The sequence below is a fragment of the Leuciscus leuciscus genome (assembly GCF_965113295.1).
Source record: "Leuciscus leuciscus genome assembly, chromosome: 13".
In the NCBI taxonomy this organism is placed as follows: domain Eukaryota; kingdom Metazoa; phylum Chordata; class Actinopteri; order Cypriniformes; family Leuciscidae; genus Leuciscus; species Leuciscus leuciscus.
In genome coordinates this window covers 35235317-35260546 of record NC_138737.1, presented here as the reverse complement: position 1 = coordinate 35260546, position 25230 = coordinate 35235317, and the positions used below count along the sequence as shown (strand labels likewise).

Genomic DNA, 25230 nt, shown 5'->3' with positions numbered 1-25230 from the left:
CAATTATAGCACTACAGGTAGAAATGGGGGAAATGTCATTAGAAATGAGAAGGATACAGTTATCACTGAATTATTGGGCTAATTTACAAGGCCATAGTCAAGAGCATCCAACACAAGACACTTTAATAATACTCTTGATTTCATTCTTACTTATACTAACACTTATGTTAATGTCGTTGTTTTTTATGGCTTCTTTTGCTGCCTTATCTGCCATTTCATTTCCTTGGATACCAATATGTGTGGGTAGTACCCATAAAAATATCACTGTAAGTCCCATCATTTGACTTCTGTATAATGTTTGCTGTATTTCTATTAAAATGTCTGGTCTACTTTCCAAATGACTGTATTGTAAGCTAACCAATTGATGAACTTGAGTCTGAACAAACAACTGATCTCCTCTTATCTCCTCTATCCACTGTGTTGCTAATAATAGTGCAATGATTTCCCCTGTATAAACCGATAACTCATCACTGATCCTTTTCCTTATTGATAACTGAAACTCTGGAACAGTAAAAGCAACTCCTATCTTATTGTCTTTACTCTTAAATGTGTCTGTGTAGATCTGAACACAGCTGTGGTACTCATTAATATATGTCTGCACATTACATGAATTACACTCCTTATACAGGTTTTTTTTTTTTTTTTTTTTACAATGTAAAATCTACTGTGGCGTCTGAAAGTAACCAAAGTTTTATTACTGGATGGGGTATAGTTGGATTAACTTTTAACAGATTAAGTTCTGTTGCTTTCTTTCACAGAAAAGAAAGCTTGCTTTCCATCCGAAGCTTTTCGTTTTCCTCCTCTCTTTTTTCCAAGAGGGCCATAATGAGGAAAGGTTGAAGGCAAGGTGGCAAAAACAATGGGATATGGAGAAGAAAGGTTGATGGATTTACAGAATTCAAAGGAAACTGGGAGAGATGAGAAGTGCAGGAAAAAACAGGAGAGATGAGATAATAATATCAAGGATGAGATTTGGACATACAAGACTAAACAGTATGGGAAGGTGTGAATTTTGTAAGCAATAAGAAACTGTGGAACATGTTATGCTATACTGTCAGAAATACGAGCCTGAAAGAAGAATTCTAATAAAAAATAAACAATAAATAAAAATGCAATTTATACTAGGAGATATTTTACTAAATAACTCGGGAAATGAATGTTATAGTTTTATTTTTCGGGAGAGGATTCTCAGTCCGGGTTTCTCGTAGTCTCAACAGCTACATTGACGCCGACTGTACTCCAGTCCGTGTTTCTCGCAGTCCCAACAGCTACACTGACGCCGACTGCACTCCAGTCCGGGTTTCTCGCAGTCCCAACAGCTACACTGACGCCGACTGTACTCCAGTCCGGGTTTTCCGTTGAGCCGCTGTGGCGCGGTAGTACAACAAAAGACAGTCGTCTGTAGCTAAACCTTTATAGAGTGGATTGGAGTTGATTGTTTCCTCGTCTCATGATCCCAAGTTCTTCAGTATTATTTACAGAAGATTCTGAAGATCGTCCTTTGGACCGAAATGACATGAAAGGAGCCTGATAGCGGACAGTAAGTATTGTGTACTGAGTTAGCCTCAAAGCTAAGAGCCTACCAGACCATAATATAACACCGTAATGCCGAAACGTAAACGTTTGAGGGTTTTCTACGTATTGCTTCATTGGTCAAGTAACACAGGGGATATTTTAGTTAGATTATTGCGATTTAAAAGCTCAACTGTATCAAACTGGCATGAATGTGACGGACTGTGTGGCGCGGGCCCTAAACACGCCCATGCGTGAAGATTCGCGACTGGCGTTGCCACTCATGCTCGCGCGTCAGCCACCAACTGAAACTGTTACATTAAATGAACATTTAACGTAATTTAACTAAGCTAAGCACTGCAACACCGTCCTCCTCCGTATGTTGTATATATTTGCAGCATTTTTAGTGGTTGCAACAGCTTATGAGGCTTTCTTGACGTTAAGAGGCAGGGTCCCCTACAAATTGTATAACCTACAACATTTGACATGATAATAGTTTTCTTCATTGTTAATACATTGTCATTTGATAAAGTTCAGATTTCACTAACAGCATCACTTGAGTGCAAATTGGTCATTCCATTAATTTCGGAAACTTTCTCGTCTCATTTTTGATTTTAAGATTTATTTTCTCGAAGAAAGACAAACATAAATAGTCATGAAAGCCAAAATAATAAATGTCATGAATGTATATTGACGGAGTAATTCACTATTTTGTCGAGGGGGTCAAAATGATATTTAAAGAAAAATTAAAAACCAAAATCTAAGAGGATATTAAGACATATTTAGCCTAATCATTTTTGAGTTACAGACATACACACTTGGGGCAAAAAAAGGTGCCTTTCCCCATTTTTAACTGTCACCGTTGGCATATAATGCAACAAAGATTGCTAAAATAAACAGATTTTACTAATAGACCTACCAATGTCTGTAAAAAATAAAATAATGCTGCAATGCTATGTTTCTAAAGTCATTTTACCCCGCTGTGATTTGGCTCTAAATTCTCAGGTGAAAATTACATTCATGACATAATTTTTTTTTGGCTTCCATCTTTATTTATGTATTTCTTTCACTAGAGAAAAAAAATCTAAATAAATGTTTTCATCCGGGGACCTCTGGTTGAGTTGACACGGAATGACCCAAGTGTTCTGTTTATCAGCATGCTTGATACTGATAGGTTGTTTAATTCTAGGGTTCATGTTTACGGTGCAAGCGTCCCTTTTTTGCGGGAACCGCAGAGCCTCCGTGTGGGGCTAGAGGACCATGTTCCGCCCTGGAGGAGAGAGAGACTTCCAGACGTCGGCCCGAAGGATGGGAACGTCCCTGCTCTTCCAGCTGTCGGTTCATGAGCGCGAGTTGGACCTCGTGTTCCTCGACCACAGCTATGCCAAACCCTGGAACGCCCACCCGGATGCCAGCAGTGCCCGGCCCACCCGCATGCTGTTCGTCACGCCTCGACGGCAACCCGAGCCCTCTGTGTGAGTATTCTCTTCTAGAAGATTGCCAGAAGTAGGGATGTGCGCAGCGACTAATTTGAAAGTCGTTTAAACTGAAGTTTTGTAACCGAGACGTCGACTAGTCTAAAAGTAAGAAACCCTTTAAAGACTTGTGTTTATATATGATCCATTTGAGCACTTAATCTATGAATCAAACAGTCAGATCCCATAATAAATGCAGCTGAACGCCGCACACTTGGTGAATTATTGAGTTATTTTTTTCAGAGTAAATACATGATGGGCATTTGCTTGCGAGTCCTGAATATGGTTACGCATGGCTCTAGTGGAGTTGTGCCAGTTTGAAATGGCACAGCTTACATAAAACATTTCATGTTTTATAAATTACTCCCGCATCTCTCGATTGTCTTTTGGTCATTTCTGTGCTCTCCGTCCTTTAAATATAAATGTAACAAAGTTCAAGGCACATGGAAGAATGGGGAACCGGTGAACGGTAAACTGAAGTTTTAAAATAAATCAAATTAAACTAAACGGCAGGTGCTTCATAGCTGACTTAATGTCCCAACTTAAATGTCCCAAGCCTGGTCTTCTCTCGTCTTCCGCTGTCGTCACTCCCGTTTCACACATACTCCATTTGCAGTGCGTTATGTGGTGCGTATTTTTTTTCCGTACCCATGTTAACAGGTTAGAGCTTTCACAGCGATCGTCTCCGCACCGAGTCTATTTTTGCTGTGCTGCAAAAGCTGAATTAAAGTGACAGAGCATGTTTTGTGGTCAAAATGAACACAGATTGACCTGAAAATGTAGTAATTTCAAATGCATAAATGCGTTTAATTAAATAAAATGTAGTAATCTCACCATAAATGCGTTTAATTAAATAAAATGTAGTAATCTCACCATAAATTTAATTAAATACTACTATTTTTCACAGTCATCTTTTTACTTCAAGACCGGGGTAAATCAAGGAAAACTACAATTTACTTCAACAAGGCGACATAATGAACAACACTCGTCTCATTCGTGGAGGTGGAAAAACAAGTTCTTTGTGACATGCAATATTTATTGTATAAAGATTTAAATTATGCAAAAGAAAGGGCATGAGTGCTGTTTTTGTCAATTTTAAGTTTTAATTTAAAATGTATGCGATTTTAATATAAGTACATGGTTAAATATTTTACCACTTGCTTTAACAACTTAATATATAATTATATATAAGTAATGCATTGAATAATACGTTGTTTAAATTGTTCAAACATGAATACGTCTATTAAAGAGTGTATATATGTGTACAAAGAGTACAAAGCTTGATGGCTCGTGCCCTGCTCTTCACCATATCATTAAACGACAGTAATTTGAACGATAAAATCTTGTGTCAGTGTCGACTAGTAGCAGCTGTACCGTTTAGTCGACTAGTCTTGCACATCCCTAGTCAGAAGCACGGTCTCTTTTACCTTGTTTACACTGGAATTGACATCCGTTACGGGTACGTCTCAGATAGCCTATTTCTTCTTGAGTTCAAATGTGACTGTTAATGGTTTAGCACTGTCCGCTTGTGATCGGATTGCCTGAAACAAATGTTACATCACTGGTTTGTGACAGTGACATCAACTGTGCTGCAGATTGTCCCCCATTATTATTTAGACATTTCGGGCAAATTATTATTTTTTTTTCTGAAATTCAGTTTTTCTGTTATTATCATTTTTCCAGAAATAGTTGTAATCAAATTAAGGCATAAAACTATTTCATGAATATTTTAAAATATAATTAAAACTTTTCTTTTTATTTTAATCTAGGGCTGTCACAATTCCTCGATTAAATTCGAGTACTCTATTTTTAAAAGAACCTCGATTGCAATTTACTCATGTCAATGAACTGGCAAAATCCTGGAAGTTTTAATTCCACGGACGTGAGGCTGCTTAATGTCTTAAAACCTTTTAAAAACTATTCTAGAGTATAGTTTTAATGTGATTTCACTAAGACTGCGATTCAGTTCAATAATTCTATGCCCTGTGGGTTTAATATATATGTGCTTTAATTATTTGCATGCGTGTACGTGTGTCTCGGAGCGGCTCCGTTCACAGTAAATGCTGCTCCACATGAACTGTTATCATTTACACAAGTGAAGCGCGTCTCACACTCCGTGTCTGTGTGCTGTGAGTTTGGGTCGCTTTGTTATAACATAAATCTGGAAACGCAATATGCGCCATTTCATCAAAGTTTTAATGTAAAGAAGATATAAACCTACGCCAACACAGGAGAATGCTTCAATATGTCATATAATATAGGGCTGGGTAAAAAATATAGATTTCTCGATTTTAATCAATTCTCATTTTTACGAACCGATATCGATTCTTAAATCCCAAGAATCGATTAGTCATCCTGTTTTCAGTTGATTAATGAATGGAACATTTTTGCGCGCATCCCATCCAATAAATCGCAATAATCTTTGTGCTTTGTTATTATTGATATGAAAAAGTCTCAGATTTCAAATTACGTCCATTTTCTTCAAAATTCAAAAACATAAATACAGTTTTGGCCCTGTGGCGTGAGGTCGCTCTGGCTCAGCTCAAGAGAAGCAGCAGCGCGGACTGGAGCGCACATGACCTTCTCTTCCGCCTTAATAATACCAGTTACAGCGAGAAATAAACACGAATGAGCACCTGAAAGTGTGTTAAACGATAGAGTACAACTTATCGAAGTCCGTATCATGTGACATGGAATCGCTCAATCGGTGTTTCAACCGTGGAAAGACGTTAGAAGTAAACAATGTCATGTAACGTCACATTTACCTCAGAAAAAACATATCCAGTGACCATAAACTCGTCAGTCAGCAAGAAAAATGAACTGTAGAGAGGAACATTTTGTTAAATATATGCACCATATTACATATTCATTATAATTTAATGTTCTTCAATATTTAATGCATGTTTGAATAAATCTAGAAAGTTTTTTATGACAGCCACCATTTAAATGTTTACATTTCATATAACTTTATTATTATAAAAATAAATAAAAGTGTAATTTAAGTTTATACAAATCAGTTAATTTTTACCTTCAATATTATAGTTGGCTAATGAAGCCCATAGGCTACAACTGACTCCCATAGTTTACAGCATTAGTTAAGAGATTTGTTAAAAGATTTGAAGTTTGCCATATATTGTACCTGATATCCAAAATAATCAATATTGAATCGAATCGAATTTCAAGCTTGTGAATTGAAATCGAATCGAATTGTGAAATTTGTGTCAATACCCAGCCCTAATATAATATATGTATTTTATAGTAGTCGTTTTAAAGGCCATTGTTTGCTTGGGTCTATTTTTATTACTACAAAAAAAAATCTGATTACTTGAGTAATCGTCAAAATAATCGACCTATTACTCGATTGCCAAAATAATCGTTGGTGACAGTCCTAAAAAAAATCATTTTGTTTTTGAGCAAAACGAGGTGCTGCACAATAGAGGTTTTACTGAATCATAAGGCCCTAGACATTTCAAAGCTAGTTACCTATTTATCAGTAAACGTATATCACGTAGAGGTCTTCACGGGTCTACTTGGATCCGAAAACCCGAGGTCCGACCCGAGACCCGAGCGGTTTCGGGTCCAAAACTCAGACGAATGTCTCGGACACGGGTCGGGTTCGGTATTAGTGGCCTCGGGTCTCGGGTAATTTAAAATAAAAATGCTTATTCCAAATAGACCCGAGAAGACCCAAATTATGTTGGGCATTCAACAAAATTGCATTATTTAAAACAACTCTATGACACCGTTCTCTCACTTTTTCTAAGTGAGAGAGCGAATCCGCGCTTCTACGTGCAATGGGCTAAGCACGGTTGCCTCCGCATTTATTTACTCAGTTATTAATTTGCTTAGTTATATAATTTATAATTTCAATAAGTGAACAACCCCAATAAACTTGGGGTAATCAGATTTTTTTTTTTATTCATTAGGCTACATTAAAGATCGGAATTTTCTTCAGGAAACTGGCAGACTTGAATAAATAGCAGCAAACAATAAACGATAAAAATTGCAAAAATTGTTTTAATAAATAATCCAAAGTTTGAACATTTATGAGTAGGCTAAAACATTTTATTTTGAACGTGCGTTGTGTGACTGTTTACAGTAAGCAGACACGTTGCTCAAATAAAGAAAAGTTGCAAAAATAAAGACATATGCCTACATGGTATTTGACCTGCTATGGCGGTTCTAATGCCTTGTTTTTAATCTGGTTTTATCTAAACAACTTTTTAACAACGGGATTGTAGGCTAAATAACAAAATTTTTGTAAAAGTCAATGACTGGGAGACTTTGGATATTTTATTGAAAATCTGTTATAGGCTACATTTGAAAAACAGCCATCGGTAAATTTTACCCTGTGGTGGTTCTAATGTTAATCATCGTATGGTCCGGTAAATAACATTATGCCAAATTTTATAGGATGTAATGGGTTACCGACCGTGATTTCAGCACTCCACCGCGTAGGCCTACTTGCGCGTCTATGTTAAGTGCATTTTTAAGAAACGCAGGGCTGCAGGCTGTGCACAATGTAAATGCCGTTTACGTTCGGGTCCAGTCAGGTTCTAAAGGAAATGGCGTCAGGTCGGGTCGGACTCGGGTCTAATTTTATCGGGTCTGTCTCGGGTCGGGTTTTTCTCTAAAAAAAATTAATTTATGCACGTCGGGTTCGGGTAAGTAGTGATTCGGGTCGATTCGGGTCGGGTACAGTTTTTAGGACCCGAGAAGACCTCTATATCACGTCATAAAATGTATAATTGGTTGTGATGTTGTCCACTACAGTGATTCGGACATTTCCATTGATGTAGAGACGGTCAAACCCACTCCGATGCCTCTCTATGACAATCAGAAAGCTCGCAGTGTGATGAACGAATGTGAACGTCACGTTCTGTTTGCACGAACCGTCGCTGATGGACCACCTCCTCCCGATGATTGGGAAGAACACATCAACAAGTAAGAAAAACTACTCTCAGTTAATTACAACATCACAGAAGTTTGAGAAGGAGGATGTTCATATTTTTGTAGGGTCTTTCAGCAACACAGATCTCCAATTCTTTAGTTTTTATACGGTCTGACTGTCGCAAGAGATTTCCATGTTCAAAGAAAAGGTTTTCTTTTGGCATGGTCATGTTTGAGAGATTGCTGATACGACTGTTTTTGCTCCGTTCTGTTCTGTTTTAGGGCTGGCTGGTCGTTGGCTCAGAACAAGCTCTTCAATAAAGTATTAAAAGCCCTACAGGCAGAAAGACTCGGCAGACTGGCCAATGATGGTGTGAGTTTTCAAAACTGGGTTTATCTTGCAAGCTCTGTTTTTAATCAGTCAAATCCATGAGATGCTGTTTCTTAAAGATCCTCACAGTAGTATCATATATATATATATATATATATATATATATATATATATATATATATATATATTAATATATATATATCTATCTCACAAGGCTTAGCACTGAGCAGTAATTTATGCCAATGTTTCTTAAAGTGATATTGTAGTTCACCCAAAAATTAAAATTCTTCCATCATTTACTCAGCTTTATGTCATTCCAAACCTGTGTAATTTTCTGTCTTCTGCAGAGTATAAAAGAAGATATTTTTAAGCATTTTGGAAACCACACAGTTTTGGATACCATTGACTTTGATTGTATAAAAAAAAAGAAATTTCTCAAAATATCTTCTTTTGTTCTCCATTGTAGAAATTAAAATCATAAAGGTTTGGAACAACATCAGTTTGGACTAAAGGCACCATAATCACACAGAGATGCAAACTTGTCAACTTTCGACAAAAATCACCGGTTTGATCCCAAAATTGGTAATTTGTGTGATTTGTGTAAATACGATACGTTTTTGAAATTGGCCGTTCATATTCTGGTGTTTTCAGTGACTTTGAGCGGCTCTGCTGCTCCACATGAACTCCCTCTCTGCATGTGCTGTGAGGTTGGGTCACTTAACAATGAGAATCAGTCTCTCTGTGAATTTCCACCAAAATAAAAGCCCTGGTTTAACATTTGAATGCAAATAAATTAGGATAACCATAAATATTAGTATTATAATTTTATTGTAAAATATATAGAGAGAATTTAGTGACTTTTCCCTCTTTATTCCACGTTTTAAAGCTGATATTTTAAAGTTTTGGACTTACATCCATGAGATGCTGTTTATTAAAGATTTGGACCCCAGAGGGGTCACGTGTTTGTCACCTTTTATATCATTGATGAGTTTGCCTTTTAAAGATAAGCCCTGTCTGTTTTTATCATAATTATATTGTTAGATTTAATTATTTGCATTTTAGCAGTGTTTTCTCCCTGCTGTCCACTAACCAATCAACACAACCCACCAGTTTGACAGTTTACTCTTTTATATGATGCATATCTAGTCTAGTGACAGTCTATAAGAGGGAAATAGTTCTGTGAAAGTTGTCAGGTTGTGCTCTCTCTCAGTCTCTGTGTCTCTGGTCTCCACAGGCCTGTAATGAACCTGTCTTACGCAGGATAGCTGTGGATAAATGTGCTCATAAGGTACGCCACGCTCTGTCCAGTGTCAGCTGGGATATAAAGCTGACACAGTGGCTGCATAGCACACTTGTGGAGTCTTTGAGTCTTGCTATGCTGGCGGCTTACCTTGATGTACTGCAAACACTCAAAAGCAAGGTGGGATATCTTATTATCATACCACTGTGTGTTTAGAGTCCATAAAGAGTGGAGGTTACAGGAGACTGTTTTTATCCTTCTCTTTTAGGTACCATCCCTGATTGACCGGATGCTGCTGTCATCCTCTGTAAAAACAGGAGCTGCAGGGGCTGAAGCTCTTTCTCTTCTCCTTAAACGCCCATGGGACCCTGCTGTGGGTGTACTCTCACACAACAAACCAGTACGTACCAGGCTTTATTTTGTTGGTTTATTCATTCCTATCGAGAATGAGAGAGATTTGTGCGTGTTAATATTTCTTTAATAATAAGGTCTTTAACAGAACATGTCTGAATCAAATCTGAGTGTTCATGTTTTTATTTTCAGAGTAAACTTCCTGGATCTCCACTGATCCTGTTAGCTCCATCAGGGCCAACCAACCCTGCCTTCTCCACCTCTCGGCGAATGAGATTCTGGCAATCTCAGCTCTCCTGTCTAGGGAAGGTATGCAAAATCATAAGCGAACCACTTTGATTTTAGTGTTCTCCACAATCATTTCTGATGTTGGCTTGGTTACAATGAGAGTAACGGCATTTCGTGAATAAACTATTACATTAAATTGATAATTCTTGCATTTATAGAGTCCCTTTTTAAAGTCTATTTTGTGTCTGTTTGTTTTGTGATTCAGGTCATTCCCATAAACGTTCATGTGGGCAGTGGAGCCAACATCGGAATCACGCAGTGTTTAGAGCACATGATCGGCACAGTCAGAGGAAAGGTCATTGAGGTACGAAACGACACTGTTTCCACTTTCGCTTTACAGAAAAAGATAAATCAGGGATGCGATTTTTCTGTATCTGACAGCCGTAAATCCAAATGATGTTAGCAATTTGTGATTATCTTGTTCTTATAAGAAATTAAAGGTGTATTCTTATATTACTTGACTGTTTGTACACATAAATGTCTATGGAGAGCATTTATTTGTGGCATGGTGTCAAGTACCACAGAAAATAATTTGTACACATACCACAGTTTGTGAAGTGTGATTCAGGATTTTTTTTATTTATTATTTCAAAAAAAAAGATTAAGAAGTATCAAATTAGAATATCTTGTGTAGTTTCTAAAGTGCTTCAAGTTTTTGTTTATCATTTGCCATTTGTACTGTTAAATGATCATGTTCATGGTGATGACAGGGCAAAAATAGATTTTTATTTTTTCCCGATAATAAAGTATATTTGAAGGTAAATTGTATGTATTTGCTCTCTAGGTTCATAGTCACTTTCCCCATAAACCAATCATCTTGGTGGGCTGGAATTTGGGGTCATTAATCTCTTGTCATGTAAGTCTCTCAACAACAGTTTTCTAATTTCTTGTCTATGGTCGGCTGTGAACTGATGATAGATGTCTATTTTTGCGTCCAGGTTTCCCTTATGGAGTACATGACTGCTGTTGTGTGTTTGGGTTTCCCTCTGCAAACTGTCAGCGGGCCACGAGGGGTAAGAGGAAACAGTTTCTCACTCAGTGTAAACCGCTCTTTGTCATGATGAGCTTCATGAAATCAATTAGCAGATACTTTTAAAATGGCTGGCGGAGATGTAATGTTTGTATTGTGTTTGTCAGGATGTGGATGATCCGCTGTTGGACATGAAGACTCCTGTGCTGTTTGTGGTTGGTCAGAACGCACTACAGTGCAGTCCCGAGAACATGGAGGAGTTCAGGGAAAAGATTCGAGCTGATAACAGCATGGTAGTTGTCGGAGGGGCAGATGACAACTTGAGGTTTGTGTCTTCAGACGTTCACGTGTGTTTCTGGGGAATCCCTCTGTATAGACTAGTTGAAAACACTCGGCTTTGTTTACAGGATCAACTCCACTAAGATGAAGACAGAAGGCCTGACCCAGACCATGGTGGATCGCTGCATTCAAGTCAGTACTTTTTGTTCCTCACATCGTGATCATTTAAAGGCAAAGTCAATGAAGCATGACTTAAAATCACTTCCTTGAGAGGGATTTCTTAAGACATTCAGGGAGAGGCTAAAGTCCAGCACAAGACAAAGTCTATTTTTAGGGAAAGCTGACCTTAAACATTAGCTCTGATAAATGCATAAAGCTCTGTCTTGTGTGACCTCTTTAGTCTTTAGCCATAATCTTTTTCCCCCCCTTTTTTTAGGATGAGATAGTTGATTTTCTGACAGGAGTTTTGACCCGTGCTGAGAGTCATGGTCATGGCTCTGGTGAAACACGAGATTTGGATGCCGAGAAGAAGAAGAAACCACGCCGTGAGCTGCCCTTTGACCTTGAGAGGTCACGACCCTCTTCACCTGCTGTGAGGGTACCCATCTCCCCATCTGGTTCAGAGGCAAGACAAAAAAATGCTCAAACATGTAGGATTTAGAGTGCTGAAATATGAACGCCTGAAATAAGGTCTGTGGTTAACACAAGCTTAAGATATTTTCACATTTTATTGAAGTCACGTGACCGTAGTGTAGTTTGTTTATAGCTTACGTTTAGCTTTTTGCTTCTGGCGATTGGCTTCTAAATACATACACGTTCATTTGTGAAGATTATCTTGTCAGTCGCAGAACTTCGGTTCTACATTGATCCAATATCTAAAGCCAATGGAAAAAAATGTATTGGCTTTGTCTCATGGGAACCAGGGTGATGCTAACTTTAAATACATCGTCAGTGCAGCACTCTATAGCAGCAGATATAAAAGGTTTATCTATACCTACATAGAAAAATTAAATGCATAAGAATATGGCTAAAACCAATCAGAACATGTAGATAATTAAGTTAATCGAAAATCAATATTGTTTTCCCTCCAGGATATGTCCAGTGTCTGCAGTAGTCCTACAGCCAGTCCCAAACCCAAGACTGTCGGGCTTTCTCCAGCTCAGAAATCCAGTCTCATTACTGCCACACAGCTTCTGAAGACCCACATGCAGCGCTCAGGAACGGTGCTCACACACAAGCAAGCACAAGGTGTGTATCTTTCCAGGTGCAAGTTCACAGATTCGGCCCCAGAACTCTTAGAAAGCTTACATGCAGGATGCTTTTTCACATTTTGTCTGTGTTATTAATAATGCTAAGATTATTTATGCCTTGTGGGAGACAACTGCACGTAACATAACTCGTAACAAAACCAGCAGGGTCATTCCGTGTCTCATCAAACATTTCAGAAACTTCCCCGGCTCAATTTTTAGATGGTTAGTATTTTTTTTCTGTAGAAAGACGAAGATAAATAGTGATGAAAGCCAAAATATTAAATGTCATGGATGTATATTGACTGAGTATAATTGACTGTTTTGTAGAAGAGGGTCAAAATGACCATTTTTCACTTGAGATTTGGAGCCAACTTACAGCGGTGTAAAAATGACTTTAGAAAGATGGCAGCATCATCATTTTATTTTTGCACAGAGATTGGTAGATCATTAGTTGAATCTGTTGACTTGAGAAATCTTTCTGGCATTATTTACTCGATTGCAACCTGTCTTTTGAAAATCATATTTCATATGTTACAAAAACAGCATTTTTCCACCTTAGAAACATTGCTAAGCTACGTAATATGCTATCAGTTTCTGATGCAGAAAAGTTAGTTCATGCATTCATGACCTCGAGACTGGATTACTGTAATGCTTTACTAGCTGGTTGTCCTGCATCCTCAATAAACAAGCTGCAGTTAGTCCAAAATGCCGCCGCTAGAGTTCTTACTAGATCAAGAAAATATGATCATATAACACCGATTTTATCATCACTGCATTGGTTACCTATAAAGTTCCGTATTAATTACAAGGTATTGCTACTGACCTATAAAGCCCTAAACGGCTTAGCTCCAGTCTATTTAACGGATCTTTTATCACCCTATAATCCATCGCGCTCTTTAAGATCACTAAATTCAAGGCTTTTGGTCATACCTAGGATATCCAGAACCACCAAAGGAGGGAGAGCATTCTCACATTTGGCTCCAAAACTCTGGAATAGTCTTCCTGATACTGTTCGTTGCTCAGACTCGCTCTCCCAGTTTAAAACTAGATTAAAGTCGCATCTCTTCAGCCAGGCATTCATATAATCCTACAGTTCAAACTACAATCCGGCCTCTAGCTCATAAATGCCAGAGGAGAACTGGCCCCCGACTGAGCCTGGGTTCTCCCAAGGTTTTTTTTCTCCATTAGGTCACCTGATGGAGTTTTAGGACACCATTAGGTCACTTGATGAAGTTTTTCGGTTCCTTGCCACTGTTGCCTTTTGGCTTGCTCAGTTGGGGATATTTTGGGGATATTTAATTTAATTTTATCAATCAATAAATTCCTCTTGAAACAAACTTTGTTGTATTATTTTAATTTAATACTGTGAAGCTGCTTTGATACAATCTGTATTGTGAAAAGCGCTATACAAATAAACTTGACTTGACTTGACTTGACTATATGCCAACGGTGACAGTTCAAAAATGGCAAAAAGCACTTTTGCCTCAAGTTTGCATGCCTGAAAGTAGGGATGTCCCGATCAGGTTTTTTTGCCCTCGAGTCCGAGTCCGAGTAATTTGATTTTGAGTATCTGCCGATACCGAGTCCCGATCCGATACTTCTATAATACATAAAAAAAGAATAAAGAAGAGCGAAAAAACAGATCCAGGATGTTCCTTATTTTTTATTTAATTCACCTTATTTTAACATTCAACAACTCTGTTAACAAACAGAGCACTTCTGTGAGGTAGCTTGAACAATCAAGTAATAAATAACATAAATTCTTCACTTTTGGACTTTAGTGCAACAGTAAATATAAAAAAAAGTCTAATATATAAACAAATAGCACCTCAACTTAAAATACCCGGCAGGAATGTAAACAAGTAAAATATAAAAGTGCCACAGTGTTTGCAAAGCCAGTAATGTGCTTTTAGGAACTGCACTCGCCGATTTTACACTGCATGCGTTAGCAGAGCGTGCAGCGCGTATTTTTTTCGGCACCCATGTTAACAGATTAGAGCATTCACACCGCACGCAGAGGCGGCGCGGCAGTGCGTAGCAGAGCAGAGCAGCAGTGCCGCGATCGTTTCGGCGCAGAGTCTATTTTTGCTGCGCCGCTTACGCTGAATTAAAGTGACAATGCATTGATCATGGCCAAAATACACAGCAGTTTTATCCAAAAAGTGCATTGATGATATCTATTGTGTTTTAAACAGTCAATCAAATGACCAACAGGCAGCAATTTAAAAAGAAAACAAATGTCCAAAAACAAACTTGTTGCCAGAACAATAAAAACAAAGATGATAAGTTATATAAATGAAATTATTAATAAAATAAGCTTCTTGACAAGTCTTTTCTCTTAAATGTATTTGAAAACGAAAGAAAGCAATGCCAACTTATCCATTATAGAGTACTCTGTCTGTACACACGCCGTGGTTCAGCCGCGCGTGACAAACGCTGCTAGTGTGAAAGCAACACGCGCGTGTCCTGCTCCTACTCACCATACACACTGCTCCTGCGCTGCTTACGCTCTGCTCGCGTGCAGTGTGAAACCGGCGTAACTCTGTGCCACCGCATAACTATAGATGTGTTCAAAAATAATGAGAATATATATACATATATATCCGAGTCCTGATCGGGAGGTAACGTCCGATTCCGATCGAGTCTGAAAACACGTGATCGGCGATTTCCGATCACGTGATCGGATCGGGACATCCCTACCTGAAACTCAAGAAGTATTCCACAGAAAAGTTTATTAATGATAATCTATAAATTTATAAATAAAGATCTTGAATACTTTTAGATGTACAGTCATTAGGGATGGGGCCGATCCGATCCAGTATCGGTATCGGGACCGATACCAACGTAATTCACGTATCGGATTTTCCCGATCCAACCTGCGGAGATATCCGATATCCTTGAGTCATGTCTGCGCTTTAACGTTGTCTGCTGAAATGACTCCAAAAGTGATTCCCGCCGGCTAGTCTGCTAGCTGGCTGCAAACTGCGGAATGGATTTCCTGAACGGAGGCGCGGCTCAATGAGACACAGAGTTATGAGACACGCCACCGCTCAGGAAATCCATTCCGCAGTTTGCGGCCGCTGTGTGGAAATTCTTCACACTGGAAACACCGCAGAGCAAGACAGCAAAATGCAATGTTTGCAAAGCCGTAATTCAGAGCTCGTTGAAGCTCCCACGCGTCGTACAACACAACGAATGCAATCAAACATTTAAAAAAGCACCACGTTACTGTGCGTTCACACCAAACGCGAATAGCGCGTCAAATTCGCGTCTGCCGCGTCTAGTTGGACGCTTGAATATTTTGAATCCATTCGCGCGCCCAGAGCGAAATTGACGCTCGTAAAAAGCAAAAGTTTGAAGCGAAATTGACGCGCGTCTGAGGCGAAATCCGCTTGTCTGTTTGCACATGGCTGATGTTGATCGAGCATTCATCGAGAGAGTTACAGCATCGGAGCGAGGATCACACTTTAGATAGTGTGTGTGTGTGTAAGATGTTTACACTTGCACTTTTCTTATTTCAAGACTCAAGTATTTGACATTTTGGGAATGTAATAAATATTGACATGACCTACAGTTGCATATTTGTTTTCAGAATGGGATTTTTCCTGTTAACAGGATTTTCTGTTTTTCTGACTTCCTTTTCTGACCTTATACTTACCATACATGCATAAATATGTAGGCCTACATATCATACTTGCCTGTTGAGAGGAGTTTATTTCAGCATCATATAAAATAAACAATAATGATAATAATAATATTAAAGCAAACACAGCTCTGGTATCGGAATAGTATCGGTATCGGCCGATATCCAAATTCAGGTATCGGGATCGGATCGGAAGTGAAAAAATGTGGATCGGTGCATCCCTAACAGTCATGATAACTTTAGAAAAATATTATTTATGGCACTCATACAGGTGTGTTCTATGCAATTGAGCTGATAGAAGAGGAAAACAAAGAGAGATACATTTCTAAATGTAACATTCTTTAGATATTCCTAGAAAAAAAGTCTCTGCTGTGTTTCAAAGTGACCCACATTTGGTGTTTGACCACTGACAATGTGTACAATTGACCAATTTACTCATGGAGCCACATTAAGATCTCCATATCTCTGAGATTGAACCATCGAGGGCCTTTAAAATGAAGATGCCAAAAGGAAAGTTTAAGAACCAGAATCTAAAAGAATATTATTAAGATATATTTAATACTTCTTGAGTAACAGGCATCCAAACTTCAGGCAAAAAAAAAAAAGTGTAAAAATACAAAAAATCTCTGTGTAAAAATAAAATAATGATGCTTTAAGTCATTTTTACACCCCTCTAATTTGGCTCCAAATCTCAGGTGAAATGTTCAATTTTGACCCTCCTCTAACATTTGAGCCGGGAAACTCTGGTTGAGTTGACACGGAATGACCCAGTAGTTAAACATGTGTCTCATGACCCCTGTGTTCTGTTCCATGCTGTTTTTGAAGAGCGTGTCTTATGTGTATCTGCATAACTTGAACACTAAATCATGTTTAAGCCTGATTGGGCCTCTTTTAACCCTGAGCTGTTCTGCTGATGCCTGTGCATGTTAAATGACAAGGTCTACACAGTTAACTATCTGGGAATATGTAGTCACATCATCCTTGTTTTGAGGAGAATCCCAGATCCCATCATTGCAGTAATGTTGTGTGTGATTCCTGTCTCTTCTATCCCCTGTGCTTTCCTTCTTCACTCTCTCCATCTTTGTCTTCCGTTCGCTACAGCTCAGTTTGCTGCTTTTATGAAACATAATATGCTGGTGAGGAAAAGCATTCCTCCTGGCAGCCCTTCATGTCTCTTTGGTGAGTATCTCTCCCTCTCTTTTTCCTTCATTCTTTTGTCTGTCTGCCCCTTTCATGTCTTTCTTTAAAGTTATCTGTCATGTCTGTATCACAAACGTCCCTTTTAATGTTTCACCAGCTTGCGTTTGCAAAAGGCAATCACAATAGTTAATGCTTCAAATAACGACTGCTTGCAAATGTATGTTCTTCCTGGCAGACACTATCTTAAATCAATGTACATTTTTCCCTGCTTAATATGTTTTAAAATAGTTTTCCCTAACAGAGTAGGTGCATTGTTTACCTTTTCACACGTTAACACATTTAAGGTATTATTTGATCAATACATTGCCTAGGCCTATATTATATTATATTATATTATATTATATTATATTATATTATATTATATTATATTAATTATTGGCATCGGTCAAGTTTTTCTGTGCTGAGTAAAGTTGGAAGTGGAACTTGTATTGACAGCTTTGAGATCCCAGATTGCCTTGGTTATATTATTTACAGTAATGTCGCAATTGTTGTTTTAATTGAGAATCAAATAAATAAGCATAACAAATATTTATTTTAATGTTAATACATCATTTTAATAGGCCTTTAAAATCTGAGTTTGCATAAAACATTATCCATATTAGGATACTTTGACTTATGAAAGAGCCTACAAGGCTTTAAAACTGAACATAATCTCAGGCTGCCAGTCAGTGCAGTTACATTGTTATGCCAGAAGGTGGCGGCAAGGGGCCGTCGTTATGATTGTGTCATTATTAAACCATTAATCAAACTAATATGCTTAAATGCTGATTCATTCATGAATGAAACAATGAAATGAACTTTGAGCACCACTTTACAAGGCTCAATCGATGAGCGACGCATCACCTGGGTAACGCTGATGTTTCACGTTAATAGCATTGATTCCATGCACTGGGCTAAAATTTGATTTAATTAGATTGAACTTATTGGCTTTTTAATAAGACTAAAAAGCAGAGAGTTTGCCTCACTACTGAGGATGATGCAGAATTACATGATTACATACTAAATTAATTTGTTACCGCTTTACAATTTTTACCACGCTATTCTTCCAAACTCTTCTTTTTTTGTGTGTGTGTGTGTGTGTGTGTGTTCAGTTGCACTTGCTTGTATGGATTTCTCACCACAAGCTTCTCAACTGAAATCGCAACCTTGTTAGTGTCAATATATATCATCCATTGATTGTAATTAAACCAGAATCATTTCACGTGAACATTGTTGTTTCCCCATAGCAATGAGAAATAAATTATGCTGTAATGGCTAAATTGTACATCATCAATTCCGGTTCACTTTTGCAAATAAGGACAGATTATTTTCATACTATAATTACATATTTATTAGTACTCACCCCTACCCCTGTTGTCAAGCAGTCTTGAGTGTGTTTCCTTTCTGTGCGCCTGAGGTCAAAAAGCATCTTTCACACAAACCGAAATAATTTTGGGTCCGACTCTATTGCAAGCGTCTTAATCTGTACCCATAGACCTCTGCAGCACTTCATATTAACTGTATGGGCTCCTTGTGAGTCCCTGAGTGACCTTGAGACGATAGGAGACTGTTGGAGCTTAACCCCCCAGCATCATGTGTTTCAGTGCCGGTGCCCAGTGAGCAGGTGGAGGGTTTGGACCGAGACGACATGAGGCTCCACCTCAAGAGAAGACAAACTCCCAGTCCCACTCCCAACAAAGCCTCCAAAAGAGCCAAGATCAAAGTGACCATCGTGTCCCATGGAGACGCGTCAGGAAGCGCTGGCTCCACTGCTCAGGAAGGTAGTGAAAACACAACCCGCTCATTAAACAATCTGTGCCACATATTGATGCATTTAGGCGGAAGGAGGAACGTCTTCGTTTAAGCAATTTTCAGCCAGAAAGATTACTTTAATTTGCTTTGTGAGTGAGCCTGTTGTTCAGCCATTTCTTTAACTCTTTCCCTGCTAGCATTTAAAAAACAACAACATTTTTGATCATTTTCACAAAAGTTTCATGGCCCCCAGAATATATTTTTGTATGAACGAATATCTGAACATGCCTTGTAGGAAGAAGGCATTCTGCTTTTAAACAAAAAATACATGTTTTATTCTAGCTTATCAACACTTGAATGTTGGTAAGTTTCTTAAAGCTGTTGCATTAATGGCATGTGAATGTTCATGTCATTCTGAACAAATGCATTAATATTCATTCAAAGTAATTCATTCAAATTAACAAAAATGTTGCACTTATTTTGTTGTTGTTGTTGCATTTTTTTCAACTTTATATGGACAGGCTTTTAATCTTGAAGAAACAAGTTCTACTTGTGTGATGAGATTGCATTCAACCCTGCCCAACGGTTAGCTTTAGATCTGTGTTTTTGTGAAATTTGTATGATTTATGCAATATCATGTTGTATCAGATAATGTCCCCACACTTGCATAACTTCATTACACCGCATTTGGACTATATTTTGTAAGTTTCCACGTATACACAGAACCTTGTTTTTGTCAAAGACTACGTCAGATCAAAACACAGATGGAGTAGATCGAGCTTTCCATCAAAGATTCAGGACTCTTTCAGAAGATGCCTGATAGCGCCTCCTACCGTATAACAGTGAAAACACGGAAAGCTGGACATGTCCGTCAATGGCGGGGAAAGAGTTATTCATTGATGCTTGTATAAGCTAGGTTTAGATATCAGATCCACACAACATGCTAAAGCAGTAACTTGTATTAGTTGGGCTGGTTGATGCAGTGACACACAACCGTTCAAAAGTTTGGGGTTTGGGGAGATTTTATGCTCACTAAGGCTGCATTAATTTGATAAATTCAGTGAAAACAGTAATATTTTGAAATATTATTACAATTTAAAATAACTGTTTTCAATAAATATATATTTAAATTTAATTTGGTCCTGTGATCAAAGCTTTTTTCCCCAGGATTTTTGAAAGGAATAGAAAGTTCAAAAGAACAACATTTATTTGAAATACAAGTATTTTGCAACGTATGTCTTTACTGTCGCTTTTGATCAATTTAATGCATGCTTGCTGAATAAAGTTATTCATTTTTCAAAAACAACATACTGACCCCATAGTTTTGAATGTAAGTGTACTTCTCCAGTAAAGCCATTATATAATTAAATCTCGTAATAGCCTACATAATCCCAGGTAAAATTTGAAAAAGGTGTCTTAGGCCACCTCACGGTGTTGACGCTTGTATTCCTGTTTTTCTGTGCAGTGGGTTTGTCAGGAAAACCCCTCGGACTCACAGTGGGCCAGACGGTATCGGGGGCCAAAGAGCTGTCTGAGCTTCTCAGTGCACAAAGGTACCTTTATCTAACACACCAGATAAATTGTACAGAAGAGATAAAAAAGCCTGTTCATACAAACATGACTGTTCAAAAACAGTGCAGTGGCTTTGGGCATGTGACCAAAAGCGTGAGTCTTTCTGGGTACTCAGCTTTATTCGCAGTGTAATTGAGAAGAGATTAAAACCACAAATTTGTTTTCATGTCATTCTGAACAAATGCATTAATATGCATTCATTCAAACGAACCACATTTTTGCACTATTTTCTTTACTTCGTATGGACAGGCCTTTAATCTTTAAGAAATAAGTTCTACTTCTGTTCTTGTGTGATGAGATTGCAACCGTGCCCAACGGTTGAGATTGCAACATTTGCATGATTTATGCAATATCATGCTGTATCAGATCAGATAATGGCCCCCCACTTGCATGACTTCATTACACTGCATCTGGACTATATTTTGTATGTTTCCACTTTCCAACCTGGTAAACGTGTGGGAAATAATTAATAAAAAAAAGCTACACAAGTGTAGAATGTGATTGGTTTCTTTTTTTTCTTTTTTCTTTTTGTCAGTTCATGTCAGCATCTGTGTTTATGGTGGCTTGATTCTGATCTGGTATCCTCGGCTCTTTTAGGTCAGGAGGTTTGGCAGATGTGTCTGGAGTTTTGGGTTCCAGTGAGGGGTCATTTCACAGCCTTCAGGGCAGCGTGATGTCGGGTTCTTCCTCTCCTGTCCAGGCTCAGGCCCCCGCCACTGCTCAAGGTACCACCACCTTCAAATTCTGCCAACAGAGGCTGCGTTCACACTTGGCTTTAACATGCGATCACCGTGACCCGATGAAGCAGATTGGATCATCAGCCAATCAGGGCACCGTGTGTTTACACTTGGCAACATTAAGTGGCTTGTCTACCTGGATAACTTATGTGGGCTGCGTTTCCCAAAAGCATCATAAGCCTAAGTCTTACGATGCGCAGCCCAGGGGCCGGTTGCATAAACCTCTAAGACTAGTCTTACAAGTTAGACATCAATTTATTTTCTTTAAGACGGTTCATAGCTTTTTTAAATCAGTTACATAAAAACGTAGATAAGCTTACTTTGATACCGAAAACTAAGACTGACTGCCCCTGACTATCTGCTAGTAGGTCATACTAGAACTTAAGACACTGTCTTAACATTATGGCTATGTTTATGCAACCGGCCGCAGATCTGTCATGGAAAAATGACCCCTATGCAAAGTTCAGTGTGTATGTGGACAACATCCGGATACAGGTCACATGTTAATGCTAAGTGTAAATGATCACAGTCTTCTGCAAGCTCTTTGTTTAATAAAAATGAGTGTTAATTTTGTTAATGAAAACTGACACAAATGTTTGATTACCTTTTTTGTCCAAGACTAAGACGAGACATCAACATTATTGAACACTGACTGTGACTATATCAACATGCAATATTGTTGACCAAAAAGGTGACACTAAAATGCAGTTAAAAAAAAACAAATTCAAAATCTATATATATATTCAACCAAAAAAGGGGAGAAGAAATATTATATACAGTGTTTTTTTTGTGTTTTTTTTTTACAATTCTCCACTACTGTTTATACATGGGGTTGCCAGATGTCAAGAGTTTAAATCCCCCAATCAGAGCGTTTCTCTTAAAAGGGTACATTTTCTGCCGTCTTTTTACTTGATGTTCACAACCTGCACAATGTGCATGGGATGAAAAATCTAATTATTTTGTATAAAAAAAAATTAACAAATATAGTGAATGTATCTATGTAGGTTATGCTGTATATGTGCAAAAAATGGTTAATATATAAACATTCTAAACCAAAAAAGTGCGTTACCGCAGTATGTTAACTTTAGTTTCTTTATGTGTGCTGTGCCAGTACATAATACATTATATATTATTATCCATTGCCACTAACACTAAATGTAATCAAATCAGAGTCCGTAATGTGTTTTGGTGATTTCCTAGTTTAGGTCTATTCATTTTGTTCTGCAGAGGAAAAAAGTGAATCTGCATTCAGTTCAAAAATAATAGTTTTTAAAACATTTTTTTGATCTGTTGTCTACTAAAAGTTAAACAACTGCACTCGTTTCTGAATATTTAATCATTTAAATTGTCTAACAATAAAAAAAATTACAAACATAACATTTGTAAATAAAATAATTGTATAAAATCACCACCGCTATTGACGTATTTGAATGCCATTGCAACGGCTGTTTTCTGTCTTTTTTTTATTTTTATTTTTTTACTGATTTCCACACAAGTTAAACCACTGCTTTTAAGCGTGACGGATTCTGAATAGCTGTTTATGTCTGATTCCAACAACATTGTTTCTCTGTGCCGTTATTGTTATAGTTGTGGTGTGGATTCTGCCATTCTATTTAGAACGATTTTTGGAACTAAATCTTTATCATTCTTGTTATAGTTATCGTCCTTTGTGTGAGCAGACCTTTAGACTAAATGGAAAAAATTGCTGAGAAAAGTAACTCTAGTTTGAATCCTTTTTGACTGTGTGTGTGTGTGTGTGTGTGTGTGTGTGTGTGTGTTAGGTCCCTCTGCCAGTAGTCTGCTTCAGGGCCTCAGCCTCAGTCTGCAGGAGATCAACACCAAATCCCCAGGCGTTCCCTCCACCACACAGGTGCCGGCCCAGTCACACAGCATATGCTTCTGAAACGCACGTCTTTGTCTAAAATCACTATAAATCATCTAATAAACATGCTTGTATGATTCCCTCTTGTGGTGTTGTCCAGGTGTCAGGAGGGAAGCCCCAGTGTCAGGGGCAGGTGTTGAGCTCTCTCAGCTCGGGAAGCGGGACGCTAGTGCGCGCGGTGCCGGTCGTGTCTACCAAAACCACAGCGATACACCAGCTCCTCACCAACGGCGGCCTGGCCAAACTAGCCAATAGCCTGCCGGGACTGGCCCACGTCTCCAGTCAGAGCACGGGTACGTCCTCGTCGCCACTGATGACACAGCGCTCCAAACAGAGGCGTCCGCGATGAGTAGCTGACTAGAGTAGCAGTAAGGTCAAAGGTCAAATCCATGAAAAGGATTAGCAGAAAAAAGGTGTCGGACAGGTAAATGTTCCGAAAGAGCAATAAACATCCAGCTGAGCATGTAAATATGTACCATAAACAAACATTTGTGTAGATTTGCACTTTTTTTTATGCATGTAAAAAGATTTATTTGGGTGATCTTCTACAATTATTGGGTTTGATTAAGTTCCTCTTTGCAAACTAATGTACTTTTATACAAGTTGTTAATTTGAGTGCGTTCTAGGGGTTGACCTTTAACTCAAACTGCTGTTATGCACAAAGGACCAAAATATGTCTATGACAGCTGTGATAAATCCCCACATCACCAGCTTCATTCAGTGTGCTTAATGTGACCGTCTCACTGTTGTTTTATGTTTCAGTTTTCTGTTTGCTTTTCTCATTTCTGTTTTTTGTTCTGTTGGATGAGGTTTATGTAAATCATAATGCTTGCTCTACTCACAAAGACATTCATTAAATCCCCGACAGCAAAGTATTTCCTACCTCTTCTTTGTGTCATTATTATTGTTTTCTGTTTTCATCTCCTCCCAAATTGCATGCATTAATGTTCTCTATTGTTTGCTGAAGTTATTTAAATGCAGTGCAAATTAAATAAATAATAAAAAAAAGCAAATTATGGATTATTAATCCATAATTGTATGGTCAAAAGCAATACTGGGATTATTTCTGCAGGGTGTAGACTGTATAGAGAATATATAGTATGCAAATGTTCTGTAAATTGTATAATTTATTTTAATGTTAGGCAGTGTCTGCTGTGCATAAAGCAGGATTCTGATTTTGAGAGCCACTAATTTATCTGATGGACAAGATTTAAGGCTTTTTTAAATTTTTTATAATCAGATTGCAAAAAAGTATTTATGGATACTCGCTGAATTAAATATGCACACTAAGTTTGTGCATACTTAATCACTATTTTAGTAGTATCTAGTATCCAGTATATTGTCAGGGTTTCTGTGGGGCTTAACGTCTTATTTTGCATGCATTGCAAAAAGTGAATATCTTCCTCAGTATTTTTGTGCTGTTGTCCAATACTAATATTATATTAAGTCTTGAAAAATTAATTTTGTCAATTTTTTAAAAATAAAAACTTCCCTTTGAATTAAGTTGATTTTGAGCCCGTTTGGCAGGTTAGTTAGTTTTAATCATAAACTCACTTCATTTTGATCAATTTCACAGAAAACAAGACTTGAATAATTTGTCGTTTTGCATTTCAATTAAATGTGTCTTGAATTTAAAGGGATAGTTCACCCCAAAATAAAACTGCTGTCATTATTTACTCACCCTCATGTCATTCTTAACACGTAACACTTCAGTTCATCTTCAGATCTTTATAATGAAATCTGAGAGCTTTCGGTCCCTCCATTGACACTTGAGACATTTGTACTGGAAAACAAGACAAAAATACTGAGGAAGAACATCAGTTTCTGCACTGCAATCAGAAGATAGAGTAGAAGTTATTTCCATATTTTACTGTTTGAT

The 25230-nt window shown here is 37.9% G+C and overlaps 1 protein-coding gene across 2 annotated transcripts; it reads left to right on the top strand.

Moving 5' to 3' along the window:
* Positions 1–1212: 1212 nt before the first annotated feature.
* Positions 1213–24226, top strand: kansl3 (KAT8 regulatory NSL complex subunit 3). 2 transcript variants are annotated; one of them, XM_082188652.1, is made up of 20 exons: positions 1213–1540; positions 2702–2987; positions 7761–7931; positions 8160–8250; positions 9443–9628; positions 9717–9848; positions 9992–10108; positions 10293–10391; positions 10872–10943; positions 11026–11100; positions 11225–11382; positions 11465–11528; positions 11773–11961; positions 12428–12584; positions 17331–17408; positions 19013–19189; positions 20626–20713; positions 21330–21457; positions 23251–23339; positions 23452–24226. In XM_082188652.1, exons 2-20 carry the CDS (start codon positions 2773–2775, stop codon positions 23698–23700), a joined length of 2535 nt encoding a protein of 844 aa, XP_082044778.1. In that variant the 5' UTR covers positions 1213–1540; positions 2702–2772; the 3' UTR covers positions 23701–24226. The 2 variants fall into 2 exon arrangements, with proteins under 2 accessions (XP_082044778.1, XP_082044779.1); XM_082188653.1 differs by lacking the exon at positions 17331–17408 and having other exon boundaries at positions 1214–1540.
* The last annotated feature ends 1004 nt before the right edge of the window (positions 24227–25230 follow it).

Coding starts and splice junctions, on each gene's coding strand:
- kansl3 (XM_082188652.1), top strand. CDS start 2,773: ATGTTCCGCCCTGGAGGAGAGAGAGACTTCCAGACGTCGGCCCGAAGG. Junction 21,458..23,250: donor GGCCCCCGCCACTGCTCAAG/GTACCACCACCT, acceptor TGTGTGTGTTAG/GTCCCTCTGCCAGTAGTCTG. Junction 23,340..23,451: donor GCGTTCCCTCCACCACACAG/GTGCCGGCCCAG, acceptor GGTGTTGTCCAG/GTGTCAGGAGGGAAGCCCCA.